This window comes from Lutra lutra, chromosome 17 (assembly GCF_902655055.1).
Source record: "Lutra lutra chromosome 17, mLutLut1.2, whole genome shotgun sequence".
Classification (NCBI taxonomy): domain Eukaryota; kingdom Metazoa; phylum Chordata; class Mammalia; order Carnivora; family Mustelidae; genus Lutra; species Lutra lutra.
The window spans coordinates 28,834,513-28,852,123 of record NC_062294.1 but is presented as its reverse complement, the minus strand read 5'-3'; the positions used below and the strand labels follow the sequence as shown (position 1 = coordinate 28,852,123).

The 17,611-nt window shown below is 46.5% G+C and overlaps 1 protein-coding gene and 1 pseudogene across 1 annotated transcript; one reads left to right on the top strand and one right to left on the bottom strand.

The window, feature by feature from the left end:
* Positions 1-330: 330 nt before the first annotated feature.
* LOC125088533 (uncharacterized) lies at positions 331-10,983 on the bottom strand (annotated as a pseudogene).
* Positions 10,984-12,335: 1,352 nt separating this feature from the next.
* IRX5 (iroquois homeobox 5) lies at positions 12,336-16,015 on the top strand. Its single transcript, XM_047712039.1, has 3 exons — positions 12,336-13,089; positions 14,173-14,578; positions 14,734-16,015. Exons 1-3 carry the CDS (start codon positions 12,841-12,843, stop codon positions 15,528-15,530), a joined length of 1,452 nt encoding a protein of 483 aa, XP_047567995.1. The 5' UTR covers positions 12,336-12,840; the 3' UTR covers positions 15,531-16,015.
* The last annotated feature ends 1,596 nt before the right edge of the window (positions 16,016-17,611 follow it).

The window sequence follows — 17,611 nt, the reverse complement described above, 5'->3', positions numbered from 1 at the left end:
AGAGAACTGGATGTCACCTCCTTTACATAAATCAAATATTCAAACACATAACAAATGATCTGCCCGGTAAGGCAACATTTTCTTGTAACTGAGTTGAGCAAACAGATTTTGTGAGCAGAAATGTTCTATTCCAGGGGGACTAATATAGAGAAGTAAAATATATGTCTGGATTCCTTTCAAGTCCTTCTTCTCCCATAAATGTTAATAGTTGTATCAGTGACACTGGACTGCTAGAAGAATTGTTATGACAGAGGGAGGGATTTTTTTGGGACCCCTCTTTTTCAAGTATAAACATTCATTCGATCCAATAAAGACATTTTAGGAAAAAAGTCAACATATAGAAATGATTTTATTTTTTCTATACTTTGATTCAAACAGAAAGTGGTAATACTCTACAATACTAATCATTTCAAATAAAATGGATGATCAAGAAGAGTATGACCTTCTTCTGCAAAACAACTGAGGATCTGAATTGGAAAAATATTTTTGTCTATAAATAGGAATATCCAAAACAATTTAAACCTCTTGAGCACTTGACTGTTCAGGTCCTTTGCATCTAGATTGAACAGACCACAGGAAGTTTCAAACTCCGACAGCTGAATCTAAAAGGAAAAAAAAAAAATCCATTTAGTTGTCATGATCATTGTCACCATCAATCCCTAATATCTCAGACTTTCCTGACCGCACTCAACTTCCCTATGCTGCTTTCGGCTTGGAGGAAGACAAATCACTAATCAATTATGTACACTAATTAAAAATGCTACCTTTAGGAGGTGTTTTCATACCTTAGTAATGGGGTGAGTATTTCCTCTTGCCACTGACTTTGAAACCTTTTCGACGTCACGTTAGCCAGGATGCACCGAACATTTGCAAACACTTAATGCTACAGTCTACGTACACTATCGAATTGCCCTCCGAAAGTAGTGGTACGATTCTACAACTGGTTGAGGTCACATGGAAAATAGAATTATATGCTAATTTGTTCCTATATTAAGTTATCATAGAAGGTCAGACCAAACACAGCAAAATGAATTCTGGAAAAAAAAATTAACTAAGTAGATTGGTATGTACCGTATCAAAGTAAACTGTTTATCTTAATAGATATAAATACAAGAAAGATTTTCTTAAATGCAGGCATTTTCTCCTTTTCAAAAAATAAATGTTTTAACTAACCCCAGGCAATGACTTGCATGATCTGAAAACACTCTATATAAATAATTTTTCCCTAAAGAAGAACAAGGGCAGAGTATTTTTCCCCCCTAAGGGGGGAGAAAATGGAGAAGGGCATCGTATCCAAAAGAGAATAATTTCCCCAGAAAAAGCTTTCCTTTAACTACATATTTATTAAAACTTGCTTCACCTAAGTAGTTGTACCCATGCGCTGTAAAAAAAATGAACACACAGGTTTAAACTATATGACGGGGTCAAGAGATGCCGAGTATAATACATGCATTATTAAACTCCAAAATAAACTAAACAACAATATAGATTTTTCATTAGCCCAGATTTATCTGGAAAAAAAAAGTTTTATTTAAAAAACTATTGAGGAAAAAGAACCTATATTCATTTCTTTTTCTGAAAAGCATATCTCCAGATATCTATCGCCTTATCCATGGATAAGTTGTACAGATACTACATCAACTTAACAACAACAAAAAAACTATAAAGCAAATCAATGCTTTAAGAAGAATTTGTGGGCTACCAGTTTTATATATGATGATGGTGTATTCGTCACAGTTCTATTTTCAAAGATCCATTTATAGAGAAAGGGAAAGAATCTGGGGGAGGGGGTGATGGAGAAATGAAACCTTACAGCATTTGAAACCACGGGACCAATATTTTATAAAGCATCCAATCTGCTGCAGAACACAACTAAGACGAGTGACAGAGATCATCTGTGTCACACCCTTAGGCAAAATCCTGAGGAAGAGAAAAATGGTAATATTTTGTTCTAGAGTCTATCCTTTTTTCCATTAAAAGACAGGTTTATATTTTTCATTTTATTGCAACATTTCCAATGCCATCCTACAAGAGAACTAGCACTCACAAAAAGCCATCTGAATTTCTTTCAATCGGAACTCATTGTGAATTTTTAAAGGAACTTCACCTACTACTTTTTTAATTAGATGCCATTACTGTTAGTTATCATAAAATGCGCTGGATTCCCATGAAGTATCAGTTTGACATCTTGTTTAAATACTTACTTTTCTTCTATCTACTACCAGCCATGTTTACCTTGCTTTCTCCTAACCAAGTTAGATATGAAGATACATATTCAGGCACAAAGTCTTCAGGCTCCTTGATGGATTGTAAAATACAGCTATATACTTCTCTACTATTATTCTTATTTGAAGGCCCTTATGTATTGGGATCTTAATCTATCAAAAGTTGAGAATTACATTCAAAAAAGGGAAGGGAAGTCGGACGAAAATGAAAACACGCACTGATGCCTAAGTAAATTAATCTTCATTCCCACTGAAAGTAATCTGATGTCCAGGGACTGGGAATTATTCTACCATAAAATACAGCACATTAAATACTACAATAGCCCATTTAAAATGTCCTAAGATAATGATTATGTCATCTACAAATGATCGTACACATAGTTATATTTTAATATTCATTACTAGAAGTTCTAATGCAAAATATGTTGAAATTGTGAAAATCCTCAGTCGGTTAAAGATAAGATCAAGCAAACCAAATTCTGTAACTGAAAGTAAGACTCAAAATAAGATCTGAAAAAAGAATCGATAAAAGTAAAGGCAAAATATTTGGACCCTGGTTGTTATCACAAACAACAATATCACTCCTGATGGTTTGCATATAAAACTCCTTATCTCCACTAGCTAGTTGAAAAGAATGAAAAGCTTCTCACAACCAGCTAAAAAGAAAGTCTTTACCAGGCTCCTTGAAAAAGCTCATTTTCACATTACTCAGGCTTCATTATGCTAAATCAATATTCGTTTAGTCACTGGGGTTATTGACATATTTTAAAATAAAAGTATACCCTTCAGCTACTGCACTCATTACAGGTAATTTGTCTTGTCAGAGAGCAGGGAATATTATCCTAGTCTTTCAGGGGCTGACAGCCCATGGAAATACCTCCCCATGGTTACAACTGTAAATAATTTTAAGGTAAAATATTGAAAAATCAATGACTGTTTCCTGCAATCTGTCACAAACAAATCAATCATAATCCGTACTGCCAGAGAGTATGATTTGAGGGAGATGGGAGCAGATGTAATTCTTGGCTGAAATCTCTCATTTCAAAATCACTTCACATAATGGTGTCATCATTTAAACACTCAACAGTCAGTGCAACTGCCACTGTAACATCTAGTTGGACAAAACCACAAGGAGGAGGAGGAGAAAATGCCATCGCTATTATGTTAACAAACATTTAATTTTAATGGCTGCTGCCTTAGTAAATTTCAACTGAAAACTGTGTTACCTGTCCCCTTTCACAGTCCTACATTAATCAAGGCTGCTGGTCTACGTACGTGTACGAATGCTTAATAAATTAGCCTCTGACTCAAAACTTGACTCTCCTACATACATCTTTTATTTTCAATGTCCGTTATTGAGAATGAAATTTGGAATTAATAAATAAGACATCTGGATTGTAGAATACCCATAATTCTGCTCATACAACAAAGACAAAAATAGTGTCGTAGATGTCACGATTATACTTTTAAAGTAGGTGTAAAGGTCTCAGTTGCCCGGATATTAGATTTTATATTTTCCTTCTATTAATACATATTACATTTCAACTTTGTAATATTGTAGCCTATTTTAAGATGACCAGCAAGACCCAGTCAATTCAAAAATACCCTCGCATTCTACACCCAGGCTACAGACTGATACTTTAAAAACTGAAGTAATAACCCAAGTATCTGAAGTGTAAAAGTTGGTCAAGGTCATAATATGCAATTGTTTTGTGAATGTAAACTGCTTTCTAAGTAGTCGCCGATACCACCATTTTTTTTCCCGGCTACATTTACATTGCTCCCTCGGCTTACAAAGTCTACCTCGCCATCAATATGAGAATCTGAGATCGGTGTACTTCGCCTTCTTGTTCTGTTCTCCAAAAAAATCATTTTATTTAAAGATCAAAGAGTCTTCTTTCTGCAGGTTTTTGTTTTTTAAATGTACATTAGTCCTTTTAATTGGAAGAACTTGCTTTTAGCTACCACCCTGCTTACTGATTTCTGAATTGTATCACTGGACACCATGAAACCCTTTATTATCCTATTAAATATATACCACCATAATACATAAATATACCCCTCCATAGGTATAGTTCAGGACGCAGATGTTTTGGGTGACTAGAAAAGTATATCATTTTTCTTAAAAAGGAAAAAAAAAATAGCTATAAATACCATTCCACAACTTAAGCCTATATACACATTCTCAGGCATTGGTCCTTCATAAAAGGGTTTTACTGTGTTTTTAATTTCACCTGCATATTCAATATGGCAACACAGCATGAGGAGACAGCAGCTTTTCGTACGGATACCAACGGGGCATGAATTTCGTCCTTCGAGACTCTCAGAGTCCTTCTTTAACACTAACATTAGATTTTTGAAAATGCAAAAGCAGCCGGGTAAATGATCAAAGACATCGTCCAGAGGAAAACAGAGTCCTCCGTTCCATGGGAGTTCCTGCAACAGCTGCAGAGGCAGCAGCAAGCCAGCCCGAGTGAGAGGAAAAGGAAAGCACTACCCCTGGCCCAGGACTGCCAGGAAAATGGCAAGGGAGCTCAAGGGGTGAACAAGGAAAAGGACCCCCACATGTGGGAGGCCCTGCGTCGCAGCAGCCCCGACTGGGCCCGGCTCACTCCCCGGCAGAGCTCTGGAGCCCCTTGTCAAGCACCGAGGCTCCCACCCAGAGTCTGGCTGAGGCTGGCAGGAGATCGCCCCGTGCAGAGTCCGCTCCCAGAGAAGACAACAAAGACTGGGAGGTGAATGAGGACACGCAAGCAACATGCTGAATGCATGCACATGAGCCACCAACTAAAATGACGTCTACTAGGCCCGAGGAGGCCACTGTCACAGGTCTACTTCTCAGAAAGAAGCTATTTTAAGGGTGCTGAGTAGGCCTAGATGAGGTTTCTCCGCTCTCCCAGCACAGCCCACAGCCCTAGGAGAAGCAGCTCAAAACTCAGCACGGGAAGTCAGATCGTTTCATACCCCACATTTAAAGAAATTGCTGGCTGGTAGATAAAGTTCTTATATGTAATAAAGGCTCAGGATTACAGAGGAAAGTATTCTTTTAAAAGAGATAGTATTACCTCCCTATCTTCTGAATCTCCTCCTTCTGATAGCCAGTACAGTAGCTCCATTATGAACTGCAGATTCTTAAAAAGAAAAACAGCAATAGTTAGCTTCATCTTCCCTTGCACTTCCTTCCTTCATGGAATTACAATTTAATTATCAATACTTCAATTGATCTTATTCGTGAATGACACATTTCTCAAAAAGCACACTCTAGCTACTTCCACTAGAGAACATTTAGTACAACCTTCTCAGTTAATCAACCATAACCCATTACTGTTGAAAGGACATGTTTTCTTCATATATTTTTTTAAATAGGGGACCCTCCCACCTATTTTATATAAAAGGAGCACTAGTTTTAATACATTTGAGTATCATTAATATACATGAATTATAAACCTTAATAATAAATTTTGGTTGACAACAGATATAAAACAAAACCAATTTGCACATATGTTTAGATTTTTCCTACATTTTTCCTTGCGGGGAGCACCCAATCCTCTGTCTTTTAAATTCAACAACTTTACATGTGGTTAAAAACAACAACAACAACAATAACAACAACAAAGATGAAGCTTAAAGGCATGCGGGGAGGAATCAGACTGCTCACTGCATCACATTTTCCTTCGATTTCTGTCGTGTATTTTCTAACTAGCTGTAAGGCACCAGCTTCAAGTCACACAGGAAACCCTGTCTCCATAAGACCCAATCAGTGACAGGGAAACACAGTGTGTTATTTAAAAACAATTACATATAATTTCATCTTTATGTTAAAAATCACTTTCAGCCCTTTGAAAGTTTACAGAGAAGCATTTCCTCTACTGCAGGCTGTACTAACTAGAGCTACCTTCTGTTTCAGTTAGCCTTTTTTCCTTTGGTCATACAACCATCTTCTTTACCTCAAAATATTCTCTATCACTAAACCCAGTTCCTTGCTCTCCCCAATAGACAACACAAATACTCCGCAAAATAATTTTTTCTCATCTGCTTATATTCAGCAGTTCCTATTCTGATGAGAAATGACAAGCTTTACACACACCTGTATACCCTTTGTCATTAAAAGAGTTTGGTACCACTGCCTGGAACTGATCCTCCCATTAAATTAATTTTTGAAAGAACTGGGTAATGAAAATAATCAAAACCTGTGATTTGGCATAAGCAGATTATTTCCTTTAAGTAGTAACTCCATTTCTATAAAATATAACCTCAGTCTTGACTTTTATGGAAAGCACTGAGTTTACAAATTTCACCATCCAATGATATCATTAAAAATTAACTGTTAAGTAAATTTCCATGAATCAGAATTTTTTCTATTCACTGAACTTTTGTTTAATGCATTTAGTAAAATTTTAATAATCAAAGGCCTCAAGTGACATTCTTTACATTCTGTACTTAGTTCCTATTACTAATATAAATACTTTGGTAAAACCAACACTGACACTATTTTGGGTTTACTCCACAAGCAAACACACTGTGTCGCAGACACTCACTTGCAGATGAGCTTAGGGATATACAAGGATAAATTTCAGCCAACTTTTGGAGGAACTCCATAGTTCAGAAGTGAACTTAGCTGAAAACATCCAAATGTATTATGGAAGCATCGTACTTACAACCTGCACAAAAAAAAAAGAAAGAAAGAAAGAAAAGAAAAGAAAATGATTCTGTTTAAAGAAACACAGAAGACTAGTTAAGTACTTTTGGGATATTAGATATGAATATCTAATCTAATTTCCTCCAAGGTATCACTCCATATTACGCCAAATAAACAAATAAAGGCTGTATCGAGGTATGGAATAGCATTAGCCTGAGAAAAGACTAGAAAAATGAATTACATAAATGACAACTGCCGGAGAAAATTATATTTCCTTCTCCTGAACAAATGTTAAGTGCATCCTTACTAATAAAGATTTAAACTTGAACTACATTAGAATATACTGGTTTTCAATTTTGAAGCATCTAAGTTAATTTGCCAAGCTAAATTGGTGCTTAGGTATACTCTAGCTATAAAAATACTGCAAATGTATGCAGAAATAAGTTATAAGTATCACACTTCACAGTGGTGCAGTGAGAGCAAAGCCCAGTCATTACTACACAAGGAAAAAACAATTCCAGGATTTTACATTGTCTTAGAGTCGCATCAGTTCCATCTTTTAAGAACAATTATTCTCTATAAAACAGCTAACAATATACCAAAAAGATGTTAAAATTAAAGGAGCCGATAAAATGTAGAAATTGAAGGGAAAAACACACAGATATTGAGCTATTAACATGCAAAAAAGGCTGTGCTACCTCAGAGTTAAAACATGATTCCAAAATATGGCACTGTTTTCATATTCTAAAGAACACGTTTAATTCACTTAGGACTACATGATTTCACTTACTTGCACATTATCAACTGAAGAACATTTAAATTTTTCCTAAGATTTCTATATGTAAAAGTATATTAACAATTATGTGGTGCTATTCATTAAGACACACAATAGGAAATTAGTTCCCATTCTTATTTCATTTCTTTTAACACAGCATATAAAATCTGAAAATAACACATGGGTAACAGCAGAGGGATGCTGATCTTAGCTGCCAGAACAAAAATGTTGATGGGGGGGGGGGCTTTGAGGGATAAGGAAAGCAATTATCTCAAAATTAATGCTCTTGTTTTAGTTTCACCAAACAAATCTAAATAAGTCTTTCTTTGATTTTAGTTTACCATGTAATTCTAGCCAGCTAATTATCTTTGGAGTCACGAATGAGCTGTGACTCTACACCTGGCTTCTCCGATCATATGCCTATGGCCTCCTCCACTTTCATTTCCTCTTTCTACAATGACTTATAATATTAAAGAAAAACACTCACACATCTTATATACACCACTGATGGACAGCCAGCTTCCAGGAAATCATGAGCTACAAAGAGAGGGGGAAATCTTAATGCAATACTTATGTTAAAGGGTATTAGGTGCTGGGTGAGCCAAGGGTAATATAATCAGCAGCATCCCTCTTGCTATTGTTTTTGCATTCAGAAATTTGAAGTAAAGGACTGTGATATTATTTTAGTGGTCGCCCAGGTTATGATTAAGATCCTTAAACTAATAAGAGGCTAAAGACACTACCTTCACTTGCTCATAATTTGAATTTATAGACAATACTTTGGAAGAAATAAAACAGTTTTCTTCTATTTCTGGAAATAAAAACAAGGTATTCCATAAACAACTAAGCTAAATACTTGATGATGTGAATAGAGAAACTACTTTCGAGCATTAAAACATTCTAGGAGACTGTTTTCCAAAATATAAAGTGGCATGAATTTCTCATATATTTACATTTTTTATTATATTCCTGCTTCTGCACATTAAGCGAGACTTCCTCTACAGATTTATTCTCAACGTTAATAAATGTTTGCTTAATAACAGACTGTCCCATTTATGCTTTTCTTTCTAAATTAGTAACCATGACTCCACAAAGAGCACAAAGAAAGCTGACAAAGGCATGGCCAAAAAGCCACAAGTAGTATTACTACATGCCAGAGCACTTAACATTAAACTACCATTTCTCTCTAAAACTTCTGTTGCCAGACTGCTCGCAAAATCTGGAAGCTCAAAGACGGGTTTCAAGTGCAATTAAATTCTCCAAAAGCAAAACTGTACAAAAATATGCTGCCCTTTCTTATGTCACCATTTTATAGACAACATTTTCTCAGGATCTTAATTAAGATAACGATGCACACCTGTGTCAACATTCTCTGGCAAGACAGCCTTATCAATCATAATCCTTTAAGTACACTCCAAAACAGCAAAGCAATATGACAGAAGCAATCTGTTGCCTTTCCTAGCGCCGGTGTTGTGTCTCACCCACAAGAATGATGAGATCTTTAAAATACAGCAGACCTACTTTTATGAGTCTTTAAAGTTTTAACTGTAAACAGTTATTACACTAAATAAACAGGAATAACCTCTTTTGCACTTGATTTACACAATGACAACTGTACGGCCAAAACTCGAACAGCAAGCTTTGCAGCCATGTCTTGGCAATGCAATTGTGGATCTTATTTTAAAGCTTGAAATTTTAAGAGTTATGCATAACTGGATCCGTGCAGACATGACAAACCAATAAACCTTTAGGAACTCTTAAAATTACAATTTTCTAAAAGTCCTACATTAAAAGCAATCAGGGCATGCCTATCCCCAGTGTTAAGTTAAAATGTTCAGAAGGATATAAATGCAAGAGCCCCCCCCCCCCTCCCAAAGGAGTCATCTTGGTAACTTAGAAGGAGAGGGAGAGTGTTCCCACCTCTGCGGGAGGGTTGGGGCGGGGGGGCTTCAGTGACCAGAGACCAGTGAAACTACAGCTTAACAAGTAAGCAGGTTCCCAAACGGGAAAGCTGATGAATAAAGGAGAAGGCAGAAGAGAGGGAACCTTAACGGTAGCCACTACCAAGATCAAAAGGTAAAAACCTCGTGTTTACCAGCCAAAACGTAAAAACTTTCACAGGAACACTGAGAAACCCCGCCAGATGCTATTTGAATCCCATCTGCCTGCTAATGATCAGTTCTTCCATTTCACATATTAACACAAGTCTGAGACGCCAGGCGGCCGTGGCCAGCCGAGCAGCAGAGCCATCAATGTGCAAATAAAGCAGAAAATAGAGACATCCTTAAGAAATGAGTCTTAAATTTGACGTAGAGCGGAGGTGACAACCACGGCAACAGAACCATAAATTCGAAATGCTTCAATATCTTTCGGGATTCTCTCCAGACCTTGCCACCAAAAAGAAGACAGTAAAAGGAAAGGGGAGGGCAACGGGGGGATAGCCTAGCGGCCCAGAGTGGCAGGATGATGTAATGAGGATGTCTGTGTGACAGACTCAGATTCTCGGTGGCACAAACCTCCATGGCTCCATGTCAGAAAACGGCATCCTGGACGAGAGCCGAGAGGGTGCTGCGGCCGCGCGTGGATGGAGGGGACACGCCCACGAGCGCCCGCCCGGGCACCGTGACATCAGGAAAGGCCGGCCCAACACTCACGCGGCCCACGCCCACCCTGCGGCTCGCGGGGCACCGCCGCGGCCATCCGGTCCACGAAGGGACTCGGACGCGGCGCTAGGGGCAGTGAGCCCGGGCGCGACCCGGCGGGAACGCGGCGGGACGGGGTACCCGGGACTCACCTCTCCTCCGCCGCGCGGGCGCGCGGACCGCGGACGCTCCCTCGTGGCTGGCGCGAGCCCCCGGCGGGCGGCGCGCGCGGGCAGCTACCGACCGTTAGCGCGAGGGGCTGCGGCGGCGGCAGGGGCGGCGGCGGGCGGAGCTGGGGGCGGGCGCTGAGGAGCACAAGGGCCGCGAGAGGCGGGAGCAAAGGGGAACGGGGAGGGGTAGCTCCCCGCGACCACTCGGACTACACCCGAGCTCCCGTTGGCCGCCCGAAAAGCCATCACCCGCCAGCTAGGCGCTCCCTCCCGCTCCGGCCGTCCCGGGCGCCGGGCCTCGCCTCAGTCCCGGCCCGCTGGCAGCCACCTGAGCCGGGCTGTGCCCGCCTCCGCGGCGGTCGGCTTCTCGTCTCCATGACAATAGCGCGCCGTAGCCCCGCCCGGTCCCACCCCCTCGGCGCCGTGACTCGGAGGGAAGCGGGCTCACGTCGCTGAGGGGCGGGGCCAGTGGAGGCCAGCGTCCAATTAGAGATGGAGGCAAGGAGGGACAGGGCGGGGCTGACAGAGACATTGCCGAATGTCTGCTTGAGGGGCGGAGCGTGGGGGGGGGGGCGAAGTTGACGATGGGGAGGAGTTAGCGCGCCTGCGTGAAGTCCTGCAGCGGAGAGCGTCCGAGTTTACTTCAGTGGGTCAGTGTGAGGGGCCTGGAGCTCCGTAAATGAAGTGTATCTTGCTTGTCAAAGTCCTTGCGGGGAACTGTGTAGTTGTCTTTCGGCCTGCGTGTGCCGCAGTTTTATGAAAGGTCACGAAGTCCGTGATTTACCGAGCTCCAGTGGAGTGCCCAACACTGTGCCAGCCCTGTTTTGGTTCACCAGCGCCCCTGTCTGTCCCAGAGTTCGAGTGCGTCTGGCTTGTGGCGGCGCGGGATGGATAGACAGGCAGGGGGTCTGTTTTGTATTCTAACTGTGTGGCCGTCGTGGGCAAGGGCTCTGCCTGTGACTCAGTTGTGTGTGTTTGCCTTGCCAGCGCCTCGCTGAACAAACAGTGGTTGGGTTGGGCAAAGCTGAGTGTTTGCAATGGAGCGTGGGCGGGTGCTAAAGTGCGCGCTAAGGGGAAGGGGACCCGCACCCTCCACCACCACCGGCCTGGCAGAGGGAGCTGCGGGTGGAAAGCCCGAGGAAGAGGCGGCGAGGCATGGTGGGGGCCAGAGGGGGTGTAGTGGGATCCGTGGACCTACTCTGGTACAGCTGCTTCTTCGTGTGGCAGCTCTTGCCCATTACCTCTCCTCTAGAGAAAGGCTCTGCCCGTAATCCCGGCCCTCCCCCTTCCTTGCCGTTTGGCGGGGAGTTGGTGGAAGGAGGCCGGAGACGTGCAGATGTCCAAGGCCTGTCTCTCGCCCACCTGCTGCTGCTGGCGGAGAGGGACAGTCATCTCGGCCTCCCCGCGCCCCGGACGAGGGCATCCCTCCGTCTCTTCCAGGGACCTTCATTCCAGGTCTCCAACTCGCTCTCCGGCTCCCTGGCTTGGGGGAGAAGCCAGGGGCGGGTAGGTGACGGTCCGCTTGGGAGCCCAGCCTCTTGCGGAACAAGAAATCCGCTAACTCCGCGGTTTATTGTGGCAAGCACAGAGCAGAGCGTTCGCCGGCGCCCAGCCCGCCGCCTCTCTGCCTTTGTGCTTCGGAGCGACCGGCCCCGCCACCAGGGCCTGCCTTGTGTCGGAATCGCCACTCTACCCCGACTTAGCAGGGAAGGAAAGTTGGAAGAGATCGGCGCGCCTGGGATGTGATTGTCATCCTGGGGCCGGCGCTCGAGAGTCTGAGAAAGAGAGGGAGAGAGACCCGGGAGAGAAGGGGGGGCGGGGGGGGGGAGAAAAAGAGGAGGGTAGAGAGGAGGGCCGCGGAGGAGAGGCGGGCGCGAGGGAGGGGCGAGGGGAGCGCCAGCGAGCGGGAGAGGGAGCCGGGGAGGAAGAGGGAGAGGGCGAGGCGCGCCTGGCGGCCGGGTTGGCTGCGGCCGCCCAGAGGTTCCTGCCAGTCCTCCCACCGACTACACCCCGGGAAGGAGGAGCTTCAGGCGCGCACAAGGCGTCAGAATCCTCAATTTCCAACTTAGCATCTTGGCAGGACCTTTGCGAAGCCAAAGCAGAGCCCCCCAGTGCAAAGAGCGAGGGGGAAAAAGAGAAAGCTGCAAGGGAGGGGGGAGAAACCAAGCCGGGGCGAGCAAGGCGCGCAGAGGAGAGGGCTCGGCAGTCGCAGCCGGAGGCGCGCGGGAAGCCAGCGAGGAGGCGCCGCGGGCCGGAGCCCGGGAGCCGGGGCCCGAGAAGCGGCAGCCGGGGGCAGCCGGAGGCCAGGTGCCCGCCCGCTCGCCCTCGCAGGGCGCCGCCCGGCTCGTTGGCAGCCGCGGCGCGGCGCGCCCCATGCCCGTGTGTGGCCATGTCCTACCCGCAGGGCTACTTGTACCAGCCGTCCGCCTCTCTGGCGCTCTACTCGTGCCCGGCGTACAGCACCAGCGTCATCTCGGGGCCCCGCACGGATGAGCTCGGCCGCTCGTCGTCGGGCTCCGCATTCTCGCCCTACGCCGGCTCCACCGCCTTCACGGCGCCCTCGCCGGGCTACAACTCGCACCTCCAGTACGGTGCCGACCCCGCGGCTGCCGCCGCCGCCGCCTTCTCTTCATACGTGGTGAGTGAGCGGGTGCCGCGGCGGGCAAGGGCAGCTGGGGCCGCGCGGGGCGGGCGGGGGCTGCGGAGGACACGGGCCCTGGCGCCACCGCGACCGCCCCCGCCAAGCTTCGCGGCCCCTGCAAACTTGGGCGACTGTCTCTCTCGGCTTCTCCCGGGCCTCGGGCTCAGGAGTTGCTCGGAGAGCAGAGCCGCGTCCTGCTTGGGTCGCTGAGCGGGCGGAGAGGGTTTTTTGGGGGAGAGGTCGCTGCAATTAAAGAGCAGCGTCCGGCTCAAACATGAGCTCCAGGCCGCCCTGCAGATTTTATTTTATTTTATTTTATTGGTTTTGCCATTTTGGAAAAGTAGTTCAAAAGAAACGGACCAGAAATCAGAGCAGAAGCGCGCTAAGTCAATGTAAATGTGTTTGGCCTCGCCTTTAATTAGTCCTCCAAAATGTTGCAAATCCGTAATCCTATCTTCGCAATCCGATTTGGAGGTATTAGATTTCTGAAAAGTCGGCCGAGCTGCGGTGCATCCGGGATTTTTCGGCCGGGTGCACTTTCTGGAAAAACGCCGTGGCTTCGGTTTGGGTAACATTTTTGGGGGGGGGGGGGGGTGAGAGTGCCCGGGCAAGGCTTAGCTTTTCCTTTGCCTTTCTCTATGTGGGGAAAAAATGCCTTGACTTCCCTTGCTCTCTCCCCTTGCGCCTAACGTGCAGACATCCGGGCACGAAGTGCCGAGTCGCCGCCGCTGCCCAGGCCTCCATCTGGGTGGAGGGCCTGGCCAAGGTGGCCCGATCTGCGCATGGGGGGCGGACTTGCCCCGGCAGACGCGGGCCTACTGGGTGCCGCTGAGACCAGGACGGCTTCAAGCGTCCCCAAAGGATGGGAGTCAGGAGTTGGTGCCCCCCACTCCCTATGGAGGAGGAGGAGGAGGAAGAGTTGCCCCTGGATCTGAGCCCGCCAGCCCTACCCCAGGGGAAGTCGGAGTTTGGGCCTCGCAGCTTGCGGACCCCTGGGCGCAGGGAAAACGTGCTTCGGTCGTCTAGGTGGTCCTGGGGACCATGGCCCTCTCTCACCCTCTCTTTGCCTGTTCCTTGCAGGGCTCTCCCTACGATCATACGCCGGGGATGGCAGGTTCCCTAGGGTACCACCCCTACGCGGCGCCCCTGGGCTCGTACCCCTACGGGGACCCCGCGTACCGGAAGAACGCCACACGAGACGCCACCGCCACGCTCAAGGCCTGGCTCAACGAGCACCGCAAGAACCCCTACCCCACCAAGGGCGAGAAGATCATGCTGGCCATCATCACCAAGATGACCCTCACCCAGGTGTCCACCTGGTTCGCCAACGCGCGCCGGCGCCTCAAGAAGGAGAACAAGATGACGTGGACGCCGCGGAACCGCAGCGAGGACGAGGAGGAGGAGGAGAACATTGATCTGGAGAAAAACGACGAGGATGAGCCCCAGAAGCCAGAGGACAAGGGCGACTCCGAGGGCCCTGAAGCAGGTTGGTGGACGCGGGAAAGGGTGTGTTGGAACGGGAGTAAGAAGGAAAAGGGGGGGCCTGGAGGTTGGGGGCTAGGGTCACTGCCTTTGCCGGCGGGGACCTGGGCCCCACCGCGCGGCCTCCGCGCCCCTGACGGCCTGGGGTTTCGCCCGCAGGAGGAGCGGAGCAGAAGGCGGCTTCGGGCTGCGAACGGCTTCAGGGGCCGCCCACCCCCGCCGGCAAGGAGACGGAGGGCAGCCTCAGCGACTCGGATTTTAAGGAGCCGCCATCCGAGGGCCATCTGGACGCGCTGCCCGGGCCCCCCCGCGCCGGCGGGCCTTCCCCGGCGGGGCCAGCGGCAGCGCGGTTGGCCGAGGACCCGGCCCCTCACTACCCCTCCGGCGCGCCGGCTCCCGGCCCGCACCCAGCCGCGGGAGAGCTGCCCCCCGGTCCCGGCGGGCCCTCGGTCATACACTCTCCGCCACCGCCGCCGCCACAGGCGGTGCTCGCCAAGCCCAAACTGTGGTCTCTGGCAGAGATCGCCACATCCTCGGACAAAGTCAAGGACGGGGGCAGCGGGAGCGAAGGCTCTCCATGCCCACCGTGCCCCGGGCCGGTAGCAGGGCAAGCCTTAGGAGGCAGCCGCGCATCGCCGGCCCCGGCGCCATCGCGCTCACCCTCGGCGCAGTGCCCCTTTCCCGGCGGGACGGTGCTGTCCCGGCCTCTCTACTACACGGCGCCCTTCTATCCCGGCTATACGAACTATGGCTCCTTCGGACACCTTCACGGCCACCCAGGGCCAGGGCCAGGCCCCACAACCGGTCCGGGTTCGCATTTCAATGGATTAAACCAGACCGTGTTGAACCGAGCGGACGCTTTGGCTAAAGACCCGAAAATGTTGCGGAGCCAGTCTCAGCTAGACCTGTGCAAAGACTCTCCCTATGAATTGAAGAAAGGTATGTCCGACATTTAACGCGGGCTGCGTCGGTCCCGGACTTTCCTAATTTATTAAAAAAACATGGCCTTGGCAGTTATTTTTTCCATCAACAAGAGAGAAAAACAAAACTACCCCTCCTATTAAAAAGTTTATAGTTCATGGAGATGGATGACATACCCATGTAAACATCTCCCCACACAAAAATGTCTTAACCAACCGAAAAGAAAAAAAATTTAAAAAAGGATTTGTATTAAATCTTATTCTGTATATTTAATGTAGCATTTTTGTATTTAAATTGATAATTCAATATCTTTGAAGTAAATTATGAAATTAAGACACCTGTACAGGCATTTAATGTTTTTTTTTGTAATATAAATATATACATTTGTGTTTCCCCCGAAACTGTTTCATAGTTTAAAAATACAAGTTTAATTTAATTTTTTACACCTATTGATTTTTCTGGGTATGAGCTAAAGTATTATTACAGAAAGGAAACAGGTTATACTCTTAGATTTAAAAAGTAAAAGAAACTGCAGCCGCCTTTGTAAAATGCAAAATATTTAATTAAAAGAGATTTTAACATAATCAGAGCCACTCATTACTTTTTAGAAGCCTCAATAAACTGTCCATCCCCTTGGACAAAAGGTGGAAACTGCAACTTTCTTTCTTTTTTTTCTTTTCTTTCTTTCTTTCTTTCTTTCTTTCTTTCTTTCTTTCTTTCTTTCTTTCTTTCTTTCTTTTTTCTTTCTTTTTTTTTTTTTTTTTTTTTTTTTTCCCGAAGTGGGGAATGAAAGGTTTCACAGAACCTCAGTGTGCCAGGGGGAAGCCATAATTAGGCGGCAGGCCCCGGGGACCCTGGCCCTGCTGGGAATGCAGATTTGGATCCCTGATGCAGGCTGCTTGGGGGAGATTGGACCCTGGAGGAAGGAGCAGAGAGACCCAAGTGTGTGCCCAGAAGGGAGAAGAGATGGTAAAGCCTGCTAGAGACACGCACCACCCGAGCACCATCGCTTAACCTAATTACTTCCAATCAGTGTCGTGTTTTATGCAAAGCAATCAGCTGGTGAACTTTGCTAATGAGTTCGATTTTATGCCGGATTTAGCCCTTATTACTATTTCAAAGGTGCTGTGGGCTAATGCGGGCGGGGAGCGTTAGGGGATGCCAAGGAGAAGGCTTTCCCAAGTCACTGTTTTCCCTACCCCTTTAAAATTGGGCATTGATCTCTTCGTTGGATTTGATTAAATTAGTAAATGTTCCAGCCGCGACTGTGCGGGTGGTAGGCAGCCCCGTAGATCCCCGCGCAGCCGCGAGACTGGGGCCGCGGGACTGGCTAGGGGACGGTTTCCCCCTTTCACAGGTAGGTGTCACACTTGTCCTGAAATACAAGCCTGCACTTTGCAGAGTCGGAGATTGGAGAGAGTGGGCGGAAGTGGGGGATGGAGAGCCACAGTCGCTTGGGGGCAGTGAGGGGAGCCCCGAACGAACTGGAGGGTGCCCCCAGCCCCCGCTCCCGCACGCGCCCCTTTTTGGACAAGTGGCCTTCAAAAGTTAGAAGACATTTGCCTAGATAATGAGGCTGTTGTGGACTCGATCAGGCTTGTCGTCGCGTTAGCACTTTTCCTGTCTCTGATTCGAAAGTCTAAGTAGTAACAAAAGTATTGGAGGGGGTTTATTTTCTACTTTTAATCCCGCATGTTTCATCTCAAAATGAAAAATCAGGATGAGTCTCAATCCCAAATGGGGAAAAGACACCGCCCTGTGCCGGAGGCCCGCCAACAGTGTCGGTGTTCGTGTCTCCATTTTGCGTCGGAGAGGTGGAACCGAGGACCTGTTTTACTTCGTGGGAAATTTTCGGTGGTAGGGGGAGGGGAGGGTTTACCGCAAAAATATACTCCAGCCAGGGGAATTAATTTGCTCTATTAAACCCAAGCTTGAGTGCAGAGTGAATGTGTTTGCACATAACACCGGTTTAATTAGCCTAAATCAGAATGCACATATTTGCATTTCTACTCAAGATTACTTTAACCCTACTTGTTTTTTTAGACACACCCCAAACTTTCATCGAAGTTTTAAATTTTGCTTTTTTTTTTTTTTAAACCTGCGACGGGACTCCATT